The sequence below is a fragment of the Trachypithecus francoisi genome, unplaced genomic scaffold (assembly GCF_009764315.1).
Source record: "Trachypithecus francoisi isolate TF-2019V2 unplaced genomic scaffold, Tfra_2.0 Lachesis_group8, whole genome shotgun sequence".
NCBI classification, from domain to species: Eukaryota; Metazoa; Chordata; class Mammalia; order Primates; family Cercopithecidae; genus Trachypithecus; species Trachypithecus francoisi.
The window spans coordinates 79,606,057-79,634,005 of record NW_022681473.1 but is presented as its reverse complement, the minus strand read 5'-3'; the positions used below and the strand labels follow the sequence as shown (position 1 = coordinate 79,634,005).

General features: G+C 37.0%; 1 protein-coding gene across 2 annotated transcripts; it reads right to left on the bottom strand.

The window, feature by feature from the left end:
• Window positions 1-20,092: 20,092 nt before the first annotated feature.
• TRIM77 (tripartite motif containing 77) lies at window positions 20,093-27,653 on the bottom strand. 2 transcript variants are annotated; one of them, XM_033205828.1, is made up of 6 exons: window positions 27,243-27,653; window positions 26,448-26,543; window positions 23,537-23,767; window positions 22,785-22,807; window positions 21,980-22,077; window positions 20,093-20,586 (listed from the first exon to the last, which is right to left on the bottom strand). In XM_033205828.1, the coding sequence occupies exons 1-6, from the start codon at window positions 27,651-27,653 to the stop codon at window positions 20,093-20,095; spliced, it is 1,353 nt and encodes a 450-aa protein (XP_033061719.1). The 2 variants fall into 2 exon arrangements, with proteins under 2 accessions (XP_033061719.1, XP_033061720.1); XM_033205829.1 differs by lacking the exon at window positions 23,537-23,767.
• Between the last annotated feature and the right edge of the window lie 296 nt (window positions 27,654-27,949).

The following is a 27,949-nucleotide window of genomic DNA, read 5'->3' as shown; positions in this document are numbered from 1 at the left end:
GCCACTGACTGGGGTTCATAGTACACAGAATACCTTCAGCATAGAGGGTGACAAAGTCTTTCCCTCAAAAGCCAGAAGTTCAGAAACCTGTAGCTGAGTTATCCACTGGACCTTTCCAGTAAGCGTGGATTAAAGAGAGAGACATTTGTTTTAACCTGAGATAAAAGCTGTTTCCCCACATGTTTCTGAGTCACATCCTAAATATGGAGAGAGCTTGAGTCAACTTGGGACATGAGGAAGCAGCCAGGCTTCAGGTCCAAGATTGCAGACCTTGATAAGTGTGACTTTTGGGATTTAGGTCTAAGGACTTAAGCAAGATGGCTGGCTATTAACCCACAGCTGTCATAACCAAGGAATGACCAAAACTGGCAGCTCAGTGGCATGGCAGGACAGAATGACAAAGTCTTCACCTATCACCTTTGCAGTTGCTGGTGCCATGATTATAACTGGTTTGAATCCATTGTCTTTTTCAATTTCAAGTCTTCCAGTAGACTGCATAAATCCAATCCCATTATCTGCTAAACACTGATACAGCCCAGTATCTTCCACAATAACCCCACTGACTTTCAGTCAATTTCCTGCAATTAGATGTCATGGGGAAGGATGAATAGGCTGTGCAATATAAAACCAGTTATGGCTGGGAGGTGGGTTTCCATGAATATGACAGGTAACATGTACTGTGGCACCAGAGACACTATCTGATCCTGTAGTCCTTTAGAAATGGGAACATATTCAAGAACATTAACCATGTATGTTACATATTTCACATCTCCAGTCGTGTTTCCCATCATGCAGGAATAGTTTCCAGAGTCCACTGGGTCAATGCTATCTGTGGCAACATAAGAATACAACCTTCTCCAGTTGCTTCCTGGGGCAATATCCTGCTTGTCCTTTAGCCAACACACTTGAGGAGCTGATACCCCACTAACCACACACTCCAAGGTTAGAGGAATATGTGAAAAAAAAAAAACTAATACCTGTGAACAAGCAGGATGAAGAATGTCAAAATCATCTGAAGAAAGGTGACTCACAAGGAGCTTTTGGCCAATGGGTTCAACTTTTAATTCAGGTGTGACAGGATTATAAGCCACATATTTGTATGATTTCTTGTCCTTTAAGGATACATTCAAAATTTAAAGATGGAAGGATTTAGTAATTCTTTGTGGAATGCTTCAGCCACTTTCCCTGGATTTTAGAGCACACCTCAGCTTTGGGGTTACTCTCTGGTTCGCTGCAGCCAATGAAAACAGCACTTTTTTCTTCTGCTGTAATAACATGCTTTGTGGTGAAGCAAAATCACCAGGAACTGCTGTGGATACTGTTACAGGGCCACTTACAACAACATCGACCTATCGTTGAAAATGCATTGGTAGTAACTCAAAAGGGAGGAGTTAAGAGAAAAAAATTGTCAAAGTCCCCTGATGAATCTTAATATATTCCATGCTTCTCTTCTATTTTTTATATTATGCGACCTTGAGATATGAGTGGTCACAGGTTTAGCAGAACAACAGAGTTCTATAGGTCCACTAAGTTTCTGGACGGCAGAGAGTGGCTCAGAAATGAAATAAGGTACCATGTGTGAACTAACAGAAGAGCAGAGAATCATAAGAGTAACATACAGTGTCCATAAAAGGCCAAGATCTGGATGCAAGCACCAGATTACAGAAGCAGGCAGGGCAGACTTCCAGAGTAAAACCCAGGCCTTGGTTCATTTTCCAAAATACTGCAGTCCGGGTAATCAAACACATTCTTTAACCTTGACTCCTTCCTGTTTACTAAAGACTTTGATAAGGGACAGTCTTCACGTTGTCCACAGGGTGTCTCCCAATATGAGAGTAACAGCTGGCTTACATCTTCAGTGATTCAAGTCTGCAACGTGTATACACTTGTACTTGGGAGGGAAAGCAGAGAAGCCACTTTCTGTACCTAGCCTGGAGTTCACTTCAGTGCTATAAGCATCATCGCAGTCCTGCTTGTAACAAAGTCTGGTCTAGCAATCTGCCTTTGAGTTGAGCTTTTCTCTTACAAGATAAGCTGTTAAGTCATGCCTTGATTTCAGGTCTCTCCACGAGGCGAGCTAAGCAACTAGAGCTCCTGCGTGGCAGCCAGCTGGGAAAGCCATCCCTATGTCACACCCTCCCGCTTGCGGCAGCCGCTGTGGTGGCGGCTGGGATCTGAAAGGAGCGCCTCCAGGCCCGGCACAGGGCAGAGGAGGGTGTGGTGCTTCGCACGCCAGAGCAGAAGCGCTGGGTAGGGCAGGCAGGTGCGGGGTCCCAGGTCTTCTTGCACCGAGAGTCCTGAGCCAGGCACCCGGGCTCAGGGGAGGGTAAATGGCGGGGCAGAGTGACAGGACGTGCCCCTGCGGCTGTGCTTCTCTGGGCAGAAGCTTGAGGGCAGGTAACTCGGTGGGCGCAAGGCCTACCAGGAGCAGAAGAGGAGCAGGAGGAGCGATCCGGAGAAGACAGGCGAGACAGGCCCCCAAACCTAGAGACCGCCCCCAAGAGGTAGTTTTTTAACCCATCCCTCTCACCCTCAAGTAATCCAGAGTCTATGTTTCCCATACTGATGCCTATGTGTGTTCAGTGCTTAGCTCCCGCATGTAAGTAAGAATATATAGCATTTGGTTTTCTGATGCTGCATTAATTGGCTTAGCATTACAGCCTCCAGCTCCATCCACATTTCTGTAAAGGACATGATTTCATTCTTTTTTATGGCTGTGTAGTATTCCATGGTGTATATGTACCACATTTTATTTATACAGTGTGCCATTGATGGACACCTGGGTTGATTATGTCTTTGTTATTGTGAATACTGCTGCCATGAACATAGGAGTGCATGGGTCGCTTTAGTAGAATGATTTATTTTCTTTTGAGCATATACTAAGTAATGGGATAATTGGATCAAATGGTAGTTCTGTGTTAAGTTCTTTGAGAAATCTCCAGACTGCTTTCCATTGTGGGTGGACTAATTTACAGTTCCACCTGCAGTGTATAATAATCTTATGCTATCTTTAGTTTACAAAATTTCTGCTAGACTCAGCTCAGGGCTGCAGCCCTGACTGCAGCAGGTGTTGGGACTTCCCTAAGTAGATACTGTGCGCAGGTAAAGAGAGAGCTCAGATCCCAGGGTTGGGAGAAGAGAAGCAGAGGAAGGAGTGAAGGAGAGGACCACATTTGGATGCCCTGAGGAGGGCTGATAGGCAGATGTAAGGAAGGTGGCACTGTGCTAGTCACTGGTGACATCTTCCTAGTTCCAGAGTCTCCTGGAAAGCATGAAGCCTCACAATTCCCAAACATGCTGCCGTTCTGGAGGGCACAGGGCTACTATTCTTCCCAGCTTGACTCGCTTTTCTCCCAATAAACATGGGACTCTGAAGCCAGGAGTCAGAAAGAATTATCTTCTACCAATGCAAACTTTAAACCTTCAATTTGTGATTAAATCACACACACACATGTGCAGGCACACACACGAGTCTTTCTGTGTAATAAATTGTCCTTAGTTAACACTAGGCAGATCTGTGATCTGTGATCATCTCTACCCTCCTGGGCAACAAGAATAGTGAATTGATTGGTAAAATTTTTACTCCTGGAAAGTAGTGTAAAAATTGATTCCTAATAAATTTTGTAGTATGAAAATATACTATCACGAAGCAGACCCATGGTTAACAACTTTGTAAAACCAATATATCCCCTCGATAAAATACTTGATTGCTAATGTGTTGGCTGCTGGATTTTTCACAACAGAGAAACATCTTCAGAGTTCTTCTTCCCTGCTAAGAAAACATTTCTCTTTTGTCTCCTGGCCTCTATAAGTCTGAGGATCCCTTTGCTATGTCATCTGGTAACTTTTCATTTTATTTTTTTCTTTTATAGTTTTGGACCAGCCATGTCATATTTTCCTCCCATTCCTCCTTATAAAGCTATGAATTTTGTATATAAAAAAAAGAAAATGGCAAGAAGAGAGGACGAGGATATCAGTGAAGAGGATGTCATGCTGGACACTGTGTTGTTCTTGGCACACACTGCACACAATCCTCACTACAATCTGCAGGGTGGCTTTTATTCTCACATTTTTCTTTGATCTATCTAATAATGGGAGGGGAGAGTAACACTATCGGTATCCCTCCTCCAGTAAAATGCAGATTTTTTTTTTTAAGACAGGGTTTTGCTCTGTTGCCTAGGCTGGAGTGTAGTGGTGCAATCATAGTTCATTGTAACCCCGAACTTCTGAGCTCAAGGGATCCTCCAACATCTGCTCCCAAAGCACTAAAATTATTTGCTCAGCTATTGCCAAATCTGAGGACCAATTCTACCCTTATATATGCAAATTTTTTCCATAGTTTTACTTATACATTTAGTTAAACATTTTCCAAAATAAAACATCTTAAAGCTAAATAAAGTCCTATTTAATTTTCTATTATTTTATGTTACATTTTTAACTGCAAATCAATATGAGTTGCAGTTAAAAACGTAACATAAAATAATAGAAAATTAAATTAAACTGCAACTCAATATGATTTGCAGTTAAAATGTAACATAAAATAATAGAAAATTAAATATACTTATCTAAATAAACATTAAACAGAAACAATAAAATGTCCTTAAAAGAACAGAATTTCTATAATTTTCTTTAATTTTTAAACAACACCAGAATAAAACAGATCAACTTCACAATTTAACTGAAAACTGATTTACAAATTGTCTGAAAACACTAAGCAAAGCCACTAAAACTTTTTCCAGCCACAGATATGACAGCCAGCCTTGAACAGCTTTAGAGTAACCAGCACGTGCTTTGTCTATTCTCAGGTTAGAGCAGCAGGACCCTCAGCTGCCAACCAGTGGGACATGACAATGCCAAGAAGTCTGGGCCACAAACCAGGCCATTGCCCTGAACATTTGCTGTAGCTGCTTTCGAGCTAGAAGCCAAGGTTCCCAACACTACCCATGGGCAGAGGGCTTAGGTACCTGGTCAGTTACCTCTCTAACCCCTCTCACTCCTGCATCAAGCAAGGAAATAACCAGGAATCTCAATCACAGGAGGGCTGCTGTGTATAGATGTCTGTTTGTGGCAGGGGTTCAGGGTGTTCATGCTGCAGAAGACAAGCTGGAATCGCCCTCCACTCCCATATCTACCCAACCAAGGGCTCTGGCTCCTTTCATAAACCTGCCTCTAGTCTTCACCACCTTTCCCTTTTCCTATCCCCTCTCTAATTGCTGGTGAGACTGTGCTGAACCTGCCTGTCTGACTCCTGGACGTTACATCCCATTCTCTACGCCTCTATTCACCACCAAAATAACATGGTACTGGTATAAAAATAGGCATACAGACCAATGGAACAAAATAGAGAACCCAGAAATGAACCCAAATATTTACAGCCAACTGACCTTTGACAAAGCAAACAAAATTATAAAATGGGGAAAGGACACCCTATTCAACAAATGGTCCTGGGGTAATTGGCAAGTCACATGTAGGAGAATGAAACTGGATCCTCAACTTATACAAAAATCAACTCAAGATGAATCAAAGACTTAAATCTAAGACTTGGAACTACATAAATTCTAGAATATAACATTGGAAAAACCTTTCTAGATATTGGCTTAGGCAAGGATTTCATGACCAAGAACCCAAAAGCAAATGCAATAAAAACAAAGATAAATAGCTGGGACTTAACTAAAGAACTTTTGCATGGCAAAAAGAATGGTCAGCAGAGTAAACAGACAACCACACAGTGGGGGAAAATCTTCACAATCTATACATCTGTAAAAGGACTAATATCCAGAATCTACAATGAACTCAAACAAATTAGCAAGAAAGAAAACAAACAATCTTAACAAAAAGCGGGTTAAAGACATGAATAGACAATTTTCAAAAGAAGATAAACAGATGGCAAACAAACATAAGCAAAAAATGCTCAACATCACTAATAAGGAAAATGAAAATCAAAACCACAATGTGATACCACCTTACTCCTGCAAAAATGGCCATAATCAAAAAATTTTAAAAAAAGATGTTGGTGTGGATGCAGTAAAGAGGGAACACTTCTACACTGCTGGTGGGAATGTAAACTAGTACAACCACTATGGAAAACAGTGTGGAGATTACTTAAATAACTAAAATAGAACTACCATTTGATCAAGCAATCCCACCACTTGGTATCTACTCAGAGGAAAATAAGTCACTATAGGAAAAAGATATTTGTACACGCATGTTTATAGCAACACAATTTGCAACAGCAAAAATGTGGAACCAACCCAAATGCCCATCAGACAACAAGTGGATAAAGATATTGTGACATAGATAGATAGATAGATAGATAGATAGATAGATAGACAGACAGACAGAGGAAGGAGTTCTCAGCCATAAAAAGGAATGAATTTGGCATTTGTAGTGACCTGGATGAGATTGGAGACTGTTATTCTAAGTAAAGTAACTGAGGAATATAAAAACAAACATCGTATGCTCTAACTCATAAGTGGAAGCTAAGTTATGAGGATGCAAAGGCATGAGAATGACACAGTGCACTTTGGGGACTCAGGGGGAAAGGATGGGAAGGGGGTGAAGAATTAAAGAGCTGCAAATTGAATGCAATGTGTACTGCTCAGGTGATGGGTGCACCAAAATCTCACAACTCATGTAACCAAACACCACCTGTTCCCCAATAGCCTATGGAAATAAAAACATATTAAAAAAAAAACAAACTGTTCTCAAATTTTTCTCAGTCTGTAAAGAGGTAGATCCCCAGCAGGTGGTTTCATTGTGGTTCTTTCTGTTGGGGGCTGCAGGTAACTTGGAACCACTCAATTTACTTAAATCTGAGCTGTGTCCACTCACTATATTCTTCATTTGGTGCATAGATCATAGACCGCTTAAGACAGAGAAGGACCTTGTCACTCTGGATTAGCATAGTCCTGAGGTATCTGTCAAAATCTGATATCCAGAATTCCTTTAACTGAGCAATATCATACCTAGTAATCTTTCAGAGATAATTTCACACAGACAAGGGCATATACAAAAGAATGTATTTTGTAGCATTATTTTCAATAGCTAAATAAATAGGGTATAAACTGAATATTTTATGACATGAGTAATAACTTAATAAAAATACTATATACTACTCAACACCATTATATAAGTGAAGATATTAGCAAATATTGATGTAGCCTATTTTATCTTGTGTGTTTTTAATGAAATGATTTATTAACATTTTAGATCCAATGCATGCACCTGGCCACAATCACCACTATAGAACAATTCATACTACTGAAGAATATAAAATTACATATAAAAATGTACTGATATTAGGCACACAGTGAATAATCTAAGCAACCAAAATTTTAATTTATTAGCATTAAAATAAAAATATTAATTAAAATGTACATTGATTGAATTATGAATGACATTTTCAGGGCATTCTTTCCTTATGGGATGCTGCATAGTAAATCTAGAATAAAACCATATTTATATTTTTAAATACTTTTTAAATCAAAAGGCCTTATGCTGTTTTTGTAATATGTCAATCTGGCTAAATTACAAGAATGTAAGAGAGGGAAGCAGCCATTGTGTAGCCTAGACACATTTCTCCCAGTTACTCAAGCAAATACTAACCTAGGTTGCTACTGGGAAGAGATTTTGTAGATGCAATTTAAGTTCCCAATCTTGACTCTAATCTATGGAAATTATCTACTTGGATCTAATTTAATGGCTGGCTGTTAAAGGAAGTTTTAGGCATTCCTTGAATAAAACTGCAAACAGAAAAATTTCTACATTGCTCCTGACTGCCTGTGGACAATATCTTTGTCCTGTGCCAGTTACATTTCTGCTTGCTCCAGTTTTTTTGTTTGTTTGCTGCTTTTCCCAGAATGACTGCCTTACTGATCTCCAACTTGCATAATCAGTCTCCATAGTAATATGTCATTATTTTCTTTATTCTCTCTCCCTCCCTCCTACCAGTTCTGGCTCTCCAGTTGAACTCTGACTGATACAAGACTAATAGATTTATTTTCACTATTAAGATAGTTTTATATAATTTCTTCATTACTCTGCATATCATTCTTTGGCAGACTAAGCTAATCTCACTAATATAATCTATACATACACGGTTAGCTAATGCTTTATATTTGGGAGATTTAACTCTCATAAAGTTAATATATAGTAAACATTTTGTTAGCTAAGAGAAAACAATGGAGAGTATAAGAAAGACATATTAGAAACTTTCCAATTAACTCAGGTCAACACTATTGTGAGTTTTCCACTTCAGCTGGCTTTGCATTTTATAAACTTATTTCAAAAGTCATTTTCTTTAGTCAGCTCCAAATAGTAAAGAATCATATAACATAGAAAGTTATAGTCAACAAATTAAAATAAAAACAGGTTATTTTCACTTTACTAAATATTGTTTGAATTCCTTTTTTTTTTCTTCTTATATATGTCCAGATTTTAAGAGGCCATTTATTCTTAGGACTTCCAAATTCTTATTTCTTGCTCTATTTTCTTTTCTGAGTTGCAGATTCATAAAGCCACCTAGATATTTCCCAGACTTTTAATATAAATTACAGCCACTTCAAGTTCCTCACGTCCAAAAGAACCCATCAGATTTTGTTCTTGAAATGCCCTTATTCTCATCTTGTCTTCCTGGTTTCAGGAATCAGTATGACTATTTACCTCCTTATCCATACTGGAAAACTAAGATTTAGTTTAGACACTGTTTTCTTCCTCATCCTCTACATTCTATCAGGTCCTACATAGTGTTATTAAGTGATTAAACCTTAGATGTCTGTCAGGTATATTTTGTTCTTCACATATCTGATTTCTTCTTTCTTAATTCAAGCTTTTGTTATCTCTTGCAAATTTCTTCTAATTTTTAGACTTACTTCTGCCATTGGATTTAGTCTCACAAATTGTTTCTGAAAAACCACTTTCCATAGGCACTAGGTGGCCACCCACTGGATTCTCACTTGGTGCTGGTGCTTGTGCCTGCCAATGGGAGACTTACAGGCGGACCTGCCCAGTATGGCCCTCCCCATCTTGCCCCAACTGCCCCCAGAGCTGAGGAGGGAGCTGGGAACATTGTGTACTCCACGAATCAGCCCATTGCCTGGGGCTTCTCTTGGTAAACAAGGGTCAAGTATAAATCCAGCCATGTTGGTCAAAACCGACTCTAACACATAAGCACCACCTACTGGCTTGAAGGTCGAACTGCGCAGCCCAGTATAAAAAACCTGTGGACAGAAATGCCTACGACTGTACGAGAGAAGCTGAAAGACCAACCATAACCAGCATTCTCTACTGCATCAAGGGTCCTCAAACCCCTTGGCCTGTTAGGAACCCGGTCGTACAGCAGTGGGTGAGCAGCAGGTGAGCAAGCATTATCCTCTCAACTCCATCTCCTGTCAGATCAGCGGTGACATTAGATTCTCACAGGAGCTAGAACCCTATTGAGAACTGCGCATGCATCGGATCTATATGACGTTCTCTTTACGAGAATCTAACTCGTGATGATCTGAGGTGAAACAGTTTAATCCCGAAACCCATTCCCCTTCCCGCTTCCCAGGAAACCAGTCGCTGGTGCGAAAAAGGTTAAGGACCGCTGCTCTACAGTCATACTAAGAAGGAGGAAAAAGAGAAAGGGGGGCAGGGCGGGGAAAAAGAGAAAGAGGGCGGGGTGGGGGAGACACAAAAACAAACAAAAAGAAAGCCCAATAACATTATAGGAAAATTTAAAAATAACCTATCAGCACAAAAGTAATTACAAAAATTAGAGATGTCTAATCTTGGAAATAGGAGTCCATAATGAACTCCAGTCCAGCCAATTTAGCTTCAAAACCCATCTTTTAAAGACTGGCTGTCCTAACTGTCCAAAAAAAAAAAAAAAAAAGGGGGGGGTTGCAAGATAGGAATAAGCAATTTTTTTCTTCTTGGTGACTCATTTAACATGCACTTCATCAAGAATTTATTAAGTAGGGTGGATAATAGTTTTTCTTGGTGCAGAGAAAAAAGGTCATAAGGTTTTGTGGATTCTGACAATTGACAAATAAGCCTGAAGTATAATGGATTTTTCTGTGATAAAGCAGGGAAGTATCAGTAAGATTCAATAATAGATGGATGAATGGGTTTACATTCCGTCTAACCCAATACCACAGCAGAATTATATGAATGTAAGGAGAAAAACAATCAGTGTTTAGTTTTAGAAGATGTCTCTATTTCTCCATGAGGACAGACAACATAATTTAGAAAGACTGAAAATCGAGGGCAAGAAGAACTTTTAGTAACTTCATGTATATATATATATATATATATACACACACACACACATATATGTGTTTACATATGTGTATATGTATATGTTTATGTATACACACACACACAAGCACATATAAGACCAGAATGGCTCATAAGAGGGGTTTTTTTTTTTTGAGGCGGAGTCTTGCTCTGTCGCCCAGACTGGAGTGCAGTGGTGCGATCTCGGTTCACTGCAAGCTCCGCCTCCCGGGTTCACGCCATTCTCCTGCCTCAGCCTCCCCAGTAGCTGGGACTACAGGCGCCCGCCACCACCCCTGGCTAATTTTTTGTATTTTTAATAGAGATGGGGTTTCACCATGTTAGATAGGATGGTCTCGATCACCTGACAACATGATCCGCCCGCCTCGGCCTCCCAAAGTGCTGGGATTACAGGCGTGAGCCACCACACCCGGCCAAAAGGGGGTATCTTAAAAAGTAAATGCTCGACAAGCCAGACATGGAGTTGCTCCAGGTGAGAAAGGAGATTTAGGGTGTAAGGGTGCTGAACATTCACGTGCATGGAAATTATTTCTCTCAGATGAAATCCACATTCCCTCCAACTTAATCATTATTTGTTTCCAAAAACATACTTCTATAACTGTGGCTGCTTTATTGTTTCCCCTCAAAAAATTCTCTAGAAATCGTGCAGCTTACTTATACTTTATCCATGAACAAATGAATTTTGCGAATTGATGAAGGTACAAGGCCAAAGGAAAACTGGCCATTTAAATGAATAAAAATTTATTTAGGTTTTTGAAAATCCATAAAATAATATTTAGGTTAATATTTTGGTCATAGAAATATGAGGAAAGCTTGAGATTCTAACTACCTCCCTCCCTCCTCTATTTTCTCTTTAACTTTTATCACTAGATTTGTATCCCAGTCATCTTTGAGTCAGATATATTTAAGAATGAGAACTTGGAAATTGGTGGACAACTTATTCATGTTTATAACAGAGCACATTGACTTCTCAGATCTCCTTCCACCCTACTCACTCTGAGAAGATCCTTAGAAATAACAGTTCTTCAGAGATTTCCCCTCTGTCAATCTGCTCAGTTGGGAGTCTCTATTGTAAAGAAAATAGACAATGACTTCTCAAATATGAGGAAACTGAGGAAAGACTATTTTTCAAAATTGTCTCAAGTTCTTAGACAGGACTTAGTGAAAGAGGTGTCCTGTGAAGACCACTAAGCCTCCTGTTTTTGCCTTCACTGGCTTTTGGAGACATAGTGCGCAGTTGAGTCTGTCCCTGATTCCAGCAGATGCGCTTTCAGAGTTTTCACAAGAGCTACTGAAATGAGCTCATACATTATTAAAATATTAACTCAATTTTTTATGAATCTATTTTTTCCCTTCCTCTGATACAGAAATGTTTCCAGTATTCAGTAATTTTATTTGGCATGGTTTAAAAGAAAAGTTGCAAAAAAAAAAAAGCAAAAGCAAAATTCTACTAATCTATTCCAGGTTAATTTTTTAGTTCTAAAAATCCTATGCATATGTGAAAGTGCTAAGTTTTTTAAGTGTAACAGAGGCAATTACTTTAGTGAATGTAGAAATAGTGGGTGCAGGAATAGAAAAGTAGAGAAGGAGTCTAGATGAAAGAGACCCTATAAGCGTGAGGACAATTGGCTGCCAAGGGCAGCTCTATAAACCAATTTCACAGTCTCTACTTTGGCAAACAAAGAACATAAACTACTAGCCTTGAAAAATATCCCATTGTTCCGCACGGGGAGCATTGCAGTGGAGTCTGGTAAAAACTGTATACTAGAATTTTATTGCTGAATATTCTCAAGACATACGAGAGTCAGGGTCTTTAAAAATTACTGGTTGTTATAAGTAAAGAATAGACTCAATTCTGACTGAGAATTTTCATTTGATTTGAAAATTTGGGAGTCACAAATAAGAACTAATCTGGGAGAAACAAAGTGATGATATTGTAGTTTTCAAATTGTGGAATGAAATAAGATTTTGTTCAAGCATCTTAAATACATAATACTAGTGATTTTTTTGTAACTGGATAAATGTTAACTGCAAATTTTCCCTTATAAAAGTGAGGCAGTATAGCTGTAAGTGCCCTAGGCTGTGAACTCAGAGCTCAGAGCAGGGCCGATTTCTAGACTGATTAAAAAGTTCAACTGTTTTCTATGTAAGGGGCAGCCCATTCGCAGTATGCTCATAATCTAGTATTTTTTGTGAAATCATATGGACAACCTTTTTACTTTAATTACTGAATTTATTTTCAGAAATTAGTACATCATTTTGACTGTGCAGACTCTTTATAACTGCATACATCCTTGTAATCATATTGGCAAGATGGAGAATGAATCAGTATGAAACTTAAATAGATCTAGGCCCACAATTGATGACTTACATAATAGGCAAACAGAATGACAAAGTAAGGGAAAAATGAATAAATGGTGCACTGTTCAGAGTTCAGGTAAATTATTCAATGTTACTTATAAAATTCTATATTTATTCAGTATATTTAATTTTCAACTGCTAAGGGTAGATTTTTGGAGGAGTCTGTTGTACTGGTGTGCTGTTCTTTATATTACTTTTTACAATGGCCTATATTATTTGTATGATATAAAATTTGAATAAATATTAAAATTGTTTTTCAAAAACTAAAATAAAAACTAAGTAAGGAAGCAAAACATTTTAACTTACAGTATGAAGAGCTAATGTTAAATCAGAAAATTCAGGGTAGCCCAGTGTGAATTCAGAGAATCAGACAGACTAGAGGTTTAAAAAAATTATTTGTAAATAACACTTCTAAAATGTTCATATCTATATATTCACTTCAAAAAATAACGTAAGTGGACTTTCTTTTGTTTTCTAGGGAAGAACTTGAATAAATGGCAAATCTTCACATCCTTGGTAAATGATGTTTTTATTTAGAACTAAGAAATGTTTTTCTGGAAATTATTATTTAGAACTAACAAATGTTTTCAGCCATCTCTGATAGGTGAAGGGACTTAATGGCAGATAATTTATAGGGCATTTGGTTGTGAAAATTGAACTCAAAGATATTAGTCCTATATTTGATTTTTATTATTTGAATTTTCAGAAAATGGTTAATGTCTGTGGTTACGGATTTTTTTGTCCTTCAGATGTATTAGTAATCCTGTATTAAATAATTTAAACAGAATTGTCATTGGTCTCTTGATCTCATATTGCTCAGTTATATAATATCTTGAGAAGAAATACACTTTATACACCTTTCTGGAGAGATAAGATCCCATTATTCATGTATGTATATGTATGCATGTACCTTTTTTCTTTTTGCAATGAATGTTACTCTGTATCCTGACAAAGCTAATAGCCATATCCTCCTACTTGGAGATTTGCGAAGTGTGAATGTTGGACGTTATCCTCAAGATCTGCCATGTACAACTCCAAGATCTAAGTGTTTTCTTCAATGAGAATTCAGATGTTCTCAATGTCTCACTTTTGGCAGACATTACTTGGAGATGAGAGACTCTTGAAATTGGGCTTTTGGTGTCTGTAATTATGACTAGAAAGGGAAGAATAGGAATAATGAGATAAATGATGTAGAGATATTCTCTCCTTAGATTGTTAAAGAGAACTTTCACTACAATCTATTTACCACTTCCTCACTTTTATTTCAATATGTGCCACAGTCTTTCAGTCAGAAGAATTTCTAGTTAATGGAAGTGGAACTGTGAACTTTGTTAATATTGTTCAGTTTCCTTTTATATAGCACTCCTTCTCTTTGTCAGGCCTGTCTTTTACTGCAATCATTTCTGACCAGAAACAAATCAGGAAATTGTCCATCTACGGAGTAACAGAAGTACCTGAAAGAGCCCTTCTAGTGTGTGTGTCTTCTCACATAAGATGCATGGCTTATATTTGATTAAGTTCCTTCCAGTTTAATGAAAGCACATTTACTGTAATACTATTGGACATTTTTGGACATACTTATACTTTTTTTTTATTGAAACAGTCTTGCTCTGTTGGAGGCTGGAGTGTAGTTGCACAATCTCGGCTTACTGGAACCTCTGCCTTCTGTATTCAAGTGATTTTCAGGCCTCAGCCTCCCCAGTAGCTGGGATTACAGGTGAGCATCACCATGTCTGACTAATTGCTTTTTGTACTTTTAGTAGAGACAGGGTTTCAACATGTTGGCCAGGCTGGTCTCAAACTTCTGTCCTCGAGTGATCTGCCTGCCTCAGCCTCCCAAAGTGCTGGGATTACAAGTGTGAGCCACTGCACCTGGCCTATTTATACTTTTCAAAATGTGCTTGTATATAGTACTTATTCATTTTATGGAAATCATCACTCACGATGCATATCGTGTTGCTATTCTATGTGAAAAAGTGCTTATTAATCATTAGATTAAGGCAAATTAAAATCACAAGATGAACCAGTAATCACCCATAAGTGTGACCAGAATTTACTGAGAGATTTATTACCATGTATTGACAAAGATGCTGAACAAATGAAATTTCAGTGATACACAGTGGAATGTAAAGTTATACAACCACTTTGAAAACATTTTGGGAAATCTACATAAAGTATTCCTTATGACTACTCCTAAATATACATCCAACATATATACATTGTCTTTTTTTGTACAAATGGGGTCCCACTATGTTACCCAAGCTGATCTCAAATCCCTGGGCTCAAGCAATTTGCCTGCCTTGACCTCCCAAAGTACTGGAATTACAGGCTGCATTCATGTATTAATTAAAATATGTGTACAACAGTACAACATTCTTCATACCATTGCTGTTCATAGTATACTAAAATTGAAGTTAAAAAGTTTATCTCTAGTAGAATGCCCAAATAAATTGTGATATATTCATGCAAATAAATTTTTTGAAGCAAAGAAAAAGAATGAACTCTCACTACTTGCAACAAAATTAAAAAATATCAAACATCACTTTAAGAAACGAATCTGGACAAAACTTATTCTTAAAGAATATTTAATATTGAAGAATATTAAATATTAACAACAGACAAGTTCTATTCTATCTAAAGATTTTTCTTCTTTTTCCCCATTTTTTTCTTTACTTCTTTTCAATGTATCTAAACATTATGTCACACACAAAGACCTGGACCTTCCCTGTCTCTTCTTCCCTATCTCCGCACTGTAACAGAAGTCTAAACCACTGCAGGAAGATCGAGAAACATAGCTTCCCTTAAGGTACTGGTAAAAATTTGTTCCAGCTCATAGATGGGAACAAGGAACTAAAAGATGAGAAATAGCATAAATATGTGTTAGATTAAGACCTAGAACCGAAGGTAGAGCAAGATCACTGAGAAGATCCCATTCACAAGTCGCAGAGATACAGTATCTGCCTATAACAGAGGCTTAATCAGAACTGTTTCGTGTATCTGTGTGTATGTTTGTGTAGTTATTTAACCTGATCATAGAAAATACAATTTTTAAATAATATAGAATACTCTGTAAACCAAATAACCATAACCATAAATTAAAGGAAAATATTAGTAAATTCCACGGTGTTAAAATACACATAAGATCTATATTGATTATGATCTTAAGGTCTTTTATTCAATATATATGTGTGTGTTTGTGTGTGTGTGTGTGTATATGTATAAAAAGATTCCATATATATTAATGGCTTCTTTATCTATTTGATACTAAAAGTCCTATATAAATGTTTTCTATATTGAGTGTGTTTCTACCTAAGGTTTCTAGCATCTGTTTTAACTTTACAACTTTGGTTCCTATACATTTGGTATATAGCTATTTATAATTTATAATTTTTTATTGCAAATTTTGATAGCATTAAATTGTCACATTGAAAGTTGTTGGTTTAAATTCTACTTACTTTCTTATTAGATTCTCAGATCCTTCTTTCTTAATGTCTCCATCTTTCTAGCATAATTTTGTCCTCTTTACTTGCAGTCTTTCTGAATTATTTTACTTTAGGTGTCTTTTTTTGTATATAGGACATAGCTGGGAATTTTATTTGAGCTTATAAAAGTATTTTTTATCTTTTAATAGGTAAGTTAAGACCTTTCACATTTATTTTATAAATGGTGCATGAATTGAACATGTCTAATGTAACTAATAAGTACAAAAAAGATACTCGACATCATAGTAATTGAGAATATTTTAATTAAAACCACAATTACATGCCACTATAAGGTCAATACAACAGCTATAATAAAAAAACACAGACAATAATATTCATTGTTAAGGTTATGAAAAAAATGGGAATTTTAATGCATTCCAGGTAAACATGTAAAATAACACAGCCACTTTGAAAAATAGTTTGTTTTCTTAAAAAAATAAATAAATAAACATAAATGTACCAGAAAATCCAGGAATCCCTTTCCTCAGTATCTACCTAAAAGAAATAAAAATATGTTTATACAAAGACTTAAACTCATATATACATGATAGCATTATTTATGATAGCTAAAAAGGTAAAACAATCCAAATCTTGATCGACTCTTCAATGAACATCTGAATGTGAACTATTCGTACATTGAAAAGCTAATCAGAAAAATAATAAATAATGAAATACTGATTTATACTACAATATGGATAAATACTAGAAATATTATGCCAAATTAAAAGACATAGTAAAAACTACATATTGTACAATTCATAGATATGGAACATTCAGAGGCAGAACACTAGAAAGAGATAATTGATTTCTTGGAACTAGGGTAGAAGGTGAAATTAATTGTAAACCAGCACAAGGCACCCTTTTGGAGTAATGATAATGTTCAAAAACTAAATTATGGTGACAGTTGCAGAACACAATAAATATACTAAAATTTATTGAATGTTACATATGGGAGAATGTTACATGGGAGAATTTTATGGTATACAGATTATATCTCAATGAAGTTGTTGAAAGTACTGAGGAATATAAAAGTTATAAAATTGCCAAAGTACTTTTCAAAAAAGAATAAAATGAGAAGATTTACATTATCTGTATCCAAATGTGCTATAAGTATGTAGGGATCAAGAAGGTATATTGGTGTATGGTGAGATAAATAAATATGTACAACAATAAAACAGAATTAGAGTCCAGAGTAGATAACACATATATGGTCCATTGATTTTTGACAAAGGTGCTAAGATCATTCAAAAGATTCAAGGATAATCTTTTCCACAAATAGTACTTAAATTTTTGGAATTCGGGTGCAAAAAATATGAACTTCAAACTCACATTACACAGTACATAAAGCTGAAATTATGAAACTTCTAGAAGTAGTCTTACAAAAAAATTTAGTGACCTTGTGTTAGACAAGTATTTCTTACATGTGGCATCAAAAAAAGAAACATTAAAAATGACAAACTGGATTTATTAAAATTAAAAATGTTATTCTTCCAAGGAGACAATAAAATTAAGATATAAGCCATAGACTGGCAGAAATTATATTTGCAAAACATATATGTGATAAAGGATTTGTATCAAAAAGAACTCTTACAACTCAGCAAGTAGACAAACTATCCAATGAAATCATGGTACAACCTAAAAGACTTGAGCAGATGATTCACTAAAGAAGATACTTGGATGGAAACTAATGATAGTAAAAGATGCTCAAGCCCAGGTGTGGTGGCTCATGTCTATAATTATAGCACTTTGGGAGGCCAAGACAGGAGGATAACTTAGGGCCAGTGGTTCCAGACCAGCCTGGGCAACATGGAAAGACCACATCTCTGCAGACAATTTTTTTTTTTTCTTTTTTTTTTTTGAGACGGAGTCTCGCTCTGTCGCCCAGGCTGGAGTACAGTGGCCGGATCTCAGCTCACTGCAAGCTCCGCCTCCCGGGTTTACGCCATTCTCCTGCCTCAGCCTCCTGAGTAGCTGGGACTACAGGCTCCCGCCACCACGCCCGGCTAGTTTTTTTTGTATTTTTTAGTAGAGACGGGGTTTCACCATGTTAGCCAGGATGGTCTCGATCTCCCGACTTCGTGATCCGCCCGTCTCGGCCTCCCAAAGTGCCAGGATTACAGGCTTGAGCCACCGCGCCCGGCCTCTGCAGACAATTTTAAAAATTAGCTGGACATAGTGATGTGTGCCTGTAGTCCCAGCTACTTGGAAGGCTGAGGTGGTAGGATACCTTGAGCCCAGGAGTTTGAGGTCAGCTATGATGTTGCCACTGCACTCCAGCCTGGTTGACAGAAGGAGATCCTCTCTCAAAAAAAAAAAAAAAAAAAGATGCTCAACATCATTAATCACTAGTAATATATATGCAAATTAACCCACAATGAGCTATTACTACACACTAAAAAATAAAAAGGCCTATGTAATAAAGGTTGAAAATACTAAGCGTCAGTGAGGATGTAGAGGAATTAGAACTCTTATCAAGATGCTGGTGGCAATGTGAAATGGTATAGTCACTTTCAAAAGAAGTATTTTGACAAGTTCTGAAATGATGAAAAAATCCACTAAATAATTCAGTACTTCACCCCAAGTAGCTACCCACAATAAATGAAAGATATGTGGGCTGATTTGCATAGAAATATAAATCATAGTTGCTAAAACTGGGAGCAATTCAGATGCACATCATCTGGTGTTTGGATAAATAAAATGTGGTATATTCAAGGTATGAAAAGCCACTCAGCTGAAAAAGAACAGAGGATGGCCAAATAGATGCAGCCGGAAAGCTCCATTCCCACTGAGAGAGACCAAAATATTGAGTAAACCATATAGTTAACAGACACTATAAAGCAACTATACAATCAACTCTACAAAACAACCAGATGACAGGATCAAAATCTCACATATCAAAACAAATCCTAAATGTAAATGATCTAAACTCCACAATTAAAAGGCACAGAGTGGCAAGATGAATAAAAAGACAAGACCCAAGTGTATTTGTCTTGAGAGATCCATCTCACATATAATAACACCCACAGGCTCAAAGTAAAGGATGGAGAAAGATCTACCATGCAAATAAAAACGACAACAACAACAACAAAATGCGGGAGCATCTGTTCCTACATAAGATAAAAAAGACTTTAAAACAAAAACAATTAAGAAGATCATTACAAAATGATAAAGGTTCAGTTCAACAAGAAGGCTTAAGTACCATAGTACCATATCTATGTATCCTTTGTGTAATGATATTTCTCAACCTGTTCTGTCTTGCTAATTATGGCTATATTGCAGTATATTTTTGTTGGTTCTATAGCTTTTGATTTTAATAACTTTTTACATGTTTATTTAATTATTTACCTATTTCTTGAATATCTCTCATAGCATCAGACTGTTTCTTATTCCTGTAATGAATGAGAAGAACTGTCATTGACTTTCCCTTCTTGTAATTTATAAACTTGAAAAAAAGACCCAAATTCTATTAGGAGTTTTACAAAGGAAATGTATGAGCTGTTCTTGACATCTGAGACCTTATCTAGTTCAGAAAGCTGGGAACTGGTGAAGGGAAAGGGTTTATCCAGATGAAGGGAGGGAATAGAGAATTTTAGGCTGACACTGAGTTTTACATAAGGGCTATCTGGAAGGCAACTTGTCTGTGCTTTAATTTGACTCAGTTAGCTGGGTTTTCATGCTCATGTATTCTTTCACCTCCAGTAAGCTTTGATAACAAGTTAAAAGAGCATGCATCCTATACAATATAATAAAAGACATTACATCAATTCAAATAAAATAGAAATGACAAATGTATATACTGTACATTATTAACACTTTAAAAATGATACAATAAATATATATCCATGAGGTAAAATTAAGTAAAAGGTAATGAGATATGCCTGATTTTCCCCATTAAGAAAGTAACCAGAATAGGAGCTTCCTCTGCTATTAGAACTACCAAGGCCTTGGTCAGGTATTTGACCTGTCCCTGATTATTTAGATCCATGGCAAATGAAAGGTCTCAAAGGAAAATAGAAAATGCGAGACAGGAAACTACAAATGAGGGAACTTTGGGCAACATTAACAAAGCTCACTATCCCACATTCATAATCTAGGAACACCCCTAGCCAGCCTTGGGGCCTTGGAATATAGTGAGGTAACAGTGGGGAAGTAGATAAGAGGCTGAAATGGTCATCCACTTTAAGACACAGAAGTAGAAAGATACCCTCAGAGTCAAGTCGCATGTCATTCCTCTTTGTCCAGGCTTCTCTGCAAAGTCCTATAACCCAATTACAAGAGTCTTTCAAATCCACCTCCCAGTAATGTTTGCCAGAGGTGAGGATCTGAGCTCCCCATGAAGAAGTATACTGTGTGCTTGTTGGAGTGCAGGACATATCTGTATCATCAAGGCTGCATTGCAAATGCCTCAGGTCTTCGAAGAGAAGCTTGTGATTACTGCATATCTTATGATCCAAGGTGATATACACTGTAGCAAAATAAAACAGTGAATGCAAAAAAACAGTTTAAAAGTTTGGAGGTACAGGTGCAGAGGCAGTCTGGCAAATAGTTAACAACCAATCCCTGAAAACAAACAAACAAAAGCAACTGGTTTGTTTTGTTTATTAGGAATATTTCCATCTCACTAAGGCCAGTTTCAAGCTACCAACAATTTAATAATCAATCAAAAAATTCAAAACATTTAACAATTAGCTCTCATGAGTCAGTACTAACTGGCTCTGGCACACTGCTCTATCACAAGTGGCATACAGAGTATATCAGATGAATTATCGAGACAGTTCAGCAACAGCTTCTTGTTCATTTGCAGGGCAAATGAATCTTTAATCAAGCAACTAAGATGAAAGAAAATTTAGAGAAAACATAAAGACAGGATGTCAAGCTCTGATTTAATTTGTACTAGACCATTAAAAATTTGCCAGCTCATTCATAAGATGCCAAGAAAACATCAAAATGGCCCTTTATTTAAGCCTCCTTATTAACCAATTTTCACAAAATAAAATAAACATACTAAAAATAATAAACATATTAATTATACTTAAGATATGACATTATTATCATTAGTTCTAAACCATGACCAGTTTGCCTAAGATGGGAGGGCTTCACACTTGATCTTAGCCAAAAGACCAAGAAGTAATGAGGACTTCACAACTTAAGCAAGCAAAAGTGAAATAAACTAAAAATCTATATGTGCCTTTTTAAAAAGGTAGTTTCTCTCCCAGAATTTCTGGTTCGGACATCGTTAAATCAGAATTCTCTTCATCTCATCCCATGGCTGCCTCTCTTCTATCTGCCAGACTCCCCCTCCATTTCCATTTGTCTGTGTAGCCCTCTACACAGTGAAGGGATTTTCCTTCAGACTGCTTTGTGGTTGTACCTATTGTTTACAAACTTGTTTTTATGCTTTTGAGAATCCTGTGGTTTTTCAAATGTATTCCTTAAAACTTCAATCTTTCGGTGAATATTTGAATAACAACATTAAGATGTTTCTAAGAATCGGATCATGTAAATATAACCAGAGTTGAAATGCTTTGAAAGAATATGCAGTTTTATATGCTATACTGAAAAATTAATGCTTTATTTATAGCACTCCTCCAGGCCTTTAATTGTTTTTTTTTTTTTTTACTCACTTAAAATAATCATGTTATGCACTGTATTTCTTATTTGTTTATTTATTCCAGACTTCAGTTAGCTTTTCCTGAAAGTTTATTAACAGTTTTAAAATTGGTTAAAAAGGTTTCCATATTTGCCTGCTTGTTCACTGAAAACAATAATACAGAGAAGTGAATATAGACTGAAGTGAATATAGGCCACCCATATAAAAATACTTATGTTGGAAACATTAGTGCAGTTCACACTCTTACCTCTGAAGAAGTTAAGCCTTTCTGACATCCCAGTGATGGTCCATGCACTGAGCTGTGGGTTCACAGGTTGAGGCATGGCCAGCCTCAGAAACTCATTCCTGCAAAGAAAAATACCTACTTTTTACTACCAGTCCCAAAGGAATCATTAGCAATCCATAATAAGATGCTTGATCAGAATCCTCACAATTAGGTTGAAGAGTGTGACTTGAACTCAAGAACGAAGACATATTGCAATTGTAACTGTATTTTATGATGTGCTCTGCTGCTTTTAACATCTCTATGCCAGTAGAATATGTCATCTCAGTCATAATTATATCAGTTCTCAGCTTTGCAGCTTCCCTAGGTGAGCCATGCAGAGATCCTCATTTAATTTCTGAAATCTGATAGGTGTCAAATTTTTGGAGCATGCCACCTGCTACCTATGGAGCCTCAGCTCTATACTACATTCCTTCTTGGTGATGTTCCCTTTCTCCTATTTTCACCATCTTTCCATCTGCTACCTCTCTGAGATTATTTGCCTTTCCCATTGACAACCTGGAATAACCTTCAAATAATTAGGATGTAGAAAATTAGAGGCTGGAAAAATAGTTGTCTTATTGAAACTTCTACATTAGGTCTTGCAATTAAAACTGCTCCTATCCTTCACTTTCATCTGAAGTAGTCAATATATAAAGCCTGGATGATCTTTGAAAAGAAAGGAATAAATACAGACAGAAATTCCTCACTCAAAGTGTGGGTTGATCCCAGCAGAAACAGCCTGATTATTGTCACAATTACCAGGACTTGGAGAGAGGGGCAAACTCACCTTTTCATTATGTCTCCCAAATCCTATAAAGAGAGAGAAGATGGCTTAGTTTGCAGCACAATAGGGTTCTCTAGTCCAGTGCAATCTGAGGATATGAACTGAATTGGAAAACTTAATGTCTTCCACTTTCCTTCTTTGGGTAAAGGTAGTTTTCATTTTCTTTCTCTTTATAAATATGAAACCCAGTCTGATATCTACATTTTATAGTCTATAAAATTGCACTCTTGATGAAACATAGTCAGATGGACTGAGGTTGAACAAAGGGGAAGAGGAAGGGAAGACATGCTGCTGTACAAACATCTGTAACAAGATTGATAGAGGTCTCCACAAAGTTCTTACAAGGATGTGTGGGGCCCAAATCGAGGACTTCAAAACTAAAAGAGTAAATAAATGTCATAAATCTCACACTTTCACTTATTGACACATCCTTATACAAAATTGAGTCATGTATTCATGAGCTGCTCTGTTGCAACTACTAAGAATCAGTGGGTGTAGTAAGATAATTTTAGAAGAGAATTTTCTTGAATTTGTTACTAGAACCTTTCCAAATAGTTTTCCTTCTCCTCTATGGGACAAGAAAGAGTGAGACTGGGTCTACAGAGGAGCGAAATGTGCCACCATAAGGTCAGGAGAGGCAGAATCTGAATATTTAGAACCAGAAAAGTAATATAGATTAAAAAGCATATAGACTCTAGCAGATACGATTCCCAAGCAGGGTGGTGTTCAGCACCCTGACCTCCTTCAGTTTTTACCTGAGGCAGGTTCACATCTGCTTTACAGCTCATTTCCTTCAGTTTCTCAAACATTCCTCTCAGGAGTACACTCATCTTAGCCATTCTAGTTTGACTGATCTTGAGTTGCTGAAAAACTATCCTGCCTTCTCTTGCCAGGCCCTCTAAGTGCTTTTGCTCCTCTTCGCGGAGGTATTGACACACCTTAGGATATTCAGCGCTGATCATCATGCTCCGCAAATGTATAAAAACCTGTAGTGACATTGGGTTAATTAAATCACGGGTCTAAGTGGTTTTATTCTTTCCTTATCAGCTATTCTGCTTTGTTTCATGTTTTGTGCTATTCTACTAAATATAGTTTAATGTCTTTCCACTTCAAATACAGCATAAATCTTCCTTTCTTCCTCCTTCCCTTCCTCCCTTCCATTTCCATGCATTGCTCCACGTACTTTCCCTCAAACCTCCATATTTTCATTTTAAAAATAAATTAAGATCACACTGATGTTGTCTTATATAATGTTCTAACCTCGTCATCACTGTATCTAAATTGTATTCTATTTTTCTTAATACCCCTACTCATAACAATTTACTTCCTCAGGAAAATAGAGAACATAAGACATTGCTGCATCTTTCTAATTACCTCCATTTCCAAAACACTCGGTGTTTTTACCAGTCGTTGGCTATGCTTGCCTATTACCTAAGACTACTCATCTCTAGCCACCCCTTCTCTAGATTACTCTCTTATAATGTTCATTCTTTTCCTCTGCCTGTCTCTGTCTTCCTGTCTCTGTCCCTATTGTTTGCCTATTCTCTCCTTCTGGCTCCATTTCTCTGTCTCATTCTTTCTCTGGCCTGTCTTTGATTTTCTCTGTCTCTGTCTTTCTGTCACTGTGTCTTTATTTCCCCCATCTCTCTTTCACACAATTATATTATTTTTATTATTACTATTATTATTATTATTATTATTGAGACAAGGTGTCAGTCTGTCACCCAGGCTGGAATACAGTGGTACAGTCATGGCTCACTGCAGCCTTGAATTCCTGGACTCAGGAGATCCTCCCACCTCAGCCTCTTGAGTAGCTGCAACTTCAGACACATGCCGCCATGCCAGGCTACTCAATTACTTTTTGTTTTTTAATTTTGATTTTATTTATTTATTTATTTATTTAGTTTCAGACAGAGTCTTGCTCTGTCACCCAGGCTGGAGTGCAGTGACATGATCTCAACTCACTGCATCCTCTGCCTCCCGGATTCAAGTGATTCTCCTGCCTCAGCCTCCCGAGTAGCTGGGACTACAGGTGCACACCACCATGCCCAGCTAATTTTTTAGTTTTAGTAGAGACAGGATTTCACCATGTTGGCCAGGATGGTCTCAATCTCTTGACCTCATGATCCGCCCGCCTCGGCCTCCCAAAGTCCTGGGATTACAGGCATGAGCCACCGCGCCTGACCTCAATTAATTTTTCACACAATTTTTCCCTTCCTTCCACACCACCTTTAAACACATGCAAATTTCGCAAATTACTTTGGAAAAAAAATGAAAATATTCTTGTCCCAATTACCTCATCTAGCTTCTCTTGCTAAAACATTTCTATCCCTATCAAAGCTAAATTTATTGATCAAATGTGATCAAACTTGCTGTGCTCATGTGTGTGATTAATGACCCCTTTACTTCTATTCCCTACTCTTTCCTGAACCAAACATTACAACTTACCAAGAACTTCTTTTTTCTAAATTCAAGTATTATGCTTTAGTCCTAGAATTCACTTTCATTCTGCATTTGACACTATTTTCTACTTATTCTTTTTAACCATACCTTGTTTTTCCTGCCACAGAAAAATACATTCTTACAAAGCCACTGATTCGTTTCTTCTGTACCTTCTTATCCCTGAAAATGGGTTCTTCTTGGCCAACATAGATTCTACAAACCTGGATTCTTTGTACCCGTTCTGTTTTATTTTTCCCTGAAGCACTTCATGAACATTATTTATTATAAAGTTTACACGTTAATTTGTAGATTGAATTTCACCACTAGATTATAGTCTCCTAGGGTAAGTAATCTATTTCTTCTTTTGTCCACATCTGTATCATTTTGTTGGCCTAGAGCAGTGAGCAACATATGATAGGCCCTCGTGAGAATGCAGGACTCCTCAGAAAATCCATCTGAAATGATCAACATGATTTTGTTGTTCCCCTTTGGCATTCTCACAGTATCGTGTATCAATTATTATTATTCTCTACTAGTCCCTGTTTATATGACCCCTTCAGAAGTGCTTGAGATCTTTGAGAATAAAAATGTTGTTTGATTTACTTATTCAGTTTTAGGTACTTAATTAATATTTGTGAATGGATTATATAATCCTAAATTCTTAGCTAAGCGTTCACATTCTAGACCTGGCCATAATTACATTTATAGCCATATCTCTCATTGCTGCCTGACTCTTTTTCATGAACTGATCAAGAAGAGTTACTCACATGTCCAAATAATTTTACCACTTTTCTTTCAGCTTTCTTATTCCTAAAATCCTTCCAACATTATCATCAGTAAATTTCTGAATTTTACTAAAATATTAGCATCAGATTAATTTTCACCCAGAAGCTATTTTTTTTTTTAGCATTTCATGTCTGCTAAACTGCTGTAGAACCACATTTTTACCTTCATGCTAGTGATCTTACATGCCATTTTTAGCACATTTCTTATCACTACTGATGTATTATTGGTAGATACTGCTTTATTCAGAAAAATCGGGATATTTTTAGTTATATATTGGATTCAACATGAAATCTCACTGTAAAGGTTAAGTTATATTGTAGAGAAACACATGTAGGTCCTTTTTCTGATCATCCTATTCAGGGGACATATGGTTAACTCACCCACAATTCACATTTTCTATTCCAAACTGGTTCTGAGAGAAATGAGCTTACTGCTTACTTTCCATGTTCTGATTATGTTGGTCTCTCTGTTTAGATTTCTTTGATTTTTCTGTTTTTTTTTCCAGATGGACTTCATTTGAATCAGGAGTTTCTTCTGAAAAACAAAACTATACATCTGAGCACTAGAAAAGAAAATATAGCATATCTCAGGTACTTTCAAAAGAGGTATAGACATGGGACAAATAAAGAGTGCAGAATGCAGACATGCAGGGGCTTTTCTTGAGGGCACTGATTGTCAAGTCTGAGAGGCCAATGAAATCAAAGGTAGAATTCCCAAATTTGGAAAACAATACCCATTATCTTAGAAGTCTGGCACTGAAACTGATACAACTTCGTCAATTTTCAGAAGTAATTATTATTTTATATTTAATTTTAAAATGCTAGCCCTCAACTTCTCTACAGTACTGTTGGAGCATACTGACCAGTATTTATTAGAATTTTCTATAATAGATTCATTGCAATCATGACTGTGTTAGCCAATGACTATCATCGAAACTAGTGATTAATAGAGAGCTCCTTACACTGAAATACTAGAACCCTAATGCTCATCAACTTTATCATCATTCTTCTCCCTCAGCCCAAGAAAATTTAAATTTCAGGCGAGCAGGGATGTTTGGTTTCTTCAGTGCTTTATCTCAGTGTCTAGAACAGTGTCTAATTTATGCTCATCAGCAATTCTGTTTATTGCATAAAATTATTATTATTAATAATAATGATAAGCATATCTTTCCTTATTACCTGTAGGATTCAGGGTTCTTCACATTTCAAAGTGCAATCAGTAGCATTTACTTACCCTATAGTATTCATCAGCCTCCTTTGTCATATAGTGTTTGTGAGTAGCATGCCTTGGGGACTGAGAGCAGAGAAAACACAGCAGGCTCCTGTCAGTTTCACAGATGAGGTTCTTGATTTCCTGGTGTCTCCCACAGATCAGCATGGCAGAGCTTGATAACTGGCAGGGGACTGATTCTCTTGTAGGAATAGCTTGTTTCTCAGCAAAAATAATGCGTTTGAAGTACATTTGCTGTGATATTTCCCTGCACACAGGGCAGCAATTAGGAGTAAGTGTATCTTCCCACAAGAGGCAGAGACAGGGATTACAAAACCTGTGACCACAGCAAATCGTGACAGGGTCTGTCAAATAGTCTGTGCAGATCGAGCAGGTGAGCTCACTGGTAGAACACTGCGTGATAGCAGAAGCCATGTTTCTGAGAAAATAAAAGGAAAGTGTCATTCTTTCCCCCAAGGCATATGAAATGAGCTTAAGACCTTTTTTTTTACTAATTTGTTTATGCAGTGTAGCAGGACAGGCCTTATTTTCTGAATGACTAAAATAGGATGGAGAGGCACAAACAGTGCAACAGATTGATCACATGCCCTCTTTCTTGACAACCTTGGCCTATAGCACTATTTTCCAGTTCCCTAATAGAAATCCAATATTTTTTGTGTCTGTTATCTCTTCTACAAAAACATAAAAATCACAGGTCCTGGGCTCATCTG

What these genes read in the sequence shown, in the direction of transcription:
- TRIM77 (XM_033205828.1), bottom strand. Translation starts at nt 27,653, where the DNA reads ATGGCTTCTGCTATCACGCAGTGTTCTACCAGTGAGCTCACCTGCTCG. An exon ending in CAGATGTGAACCTGCCTCAG is followed by an intron (nt 22,808 to 23,536) that starts GTAAAAACTGAA and finishes CTCTCTTTATAG; the next exon opens with GATTTGGGAGACATAATGAA. An exon ending in AAGGCTTAACTTCTTCAGAG is followed by an intron (nt 20,587 to 21,979) that starts GTAAGAGTGTGA and finishes ATTTTGCTACAG; the next exon opens with TGTATATCACCTTGGATCAT.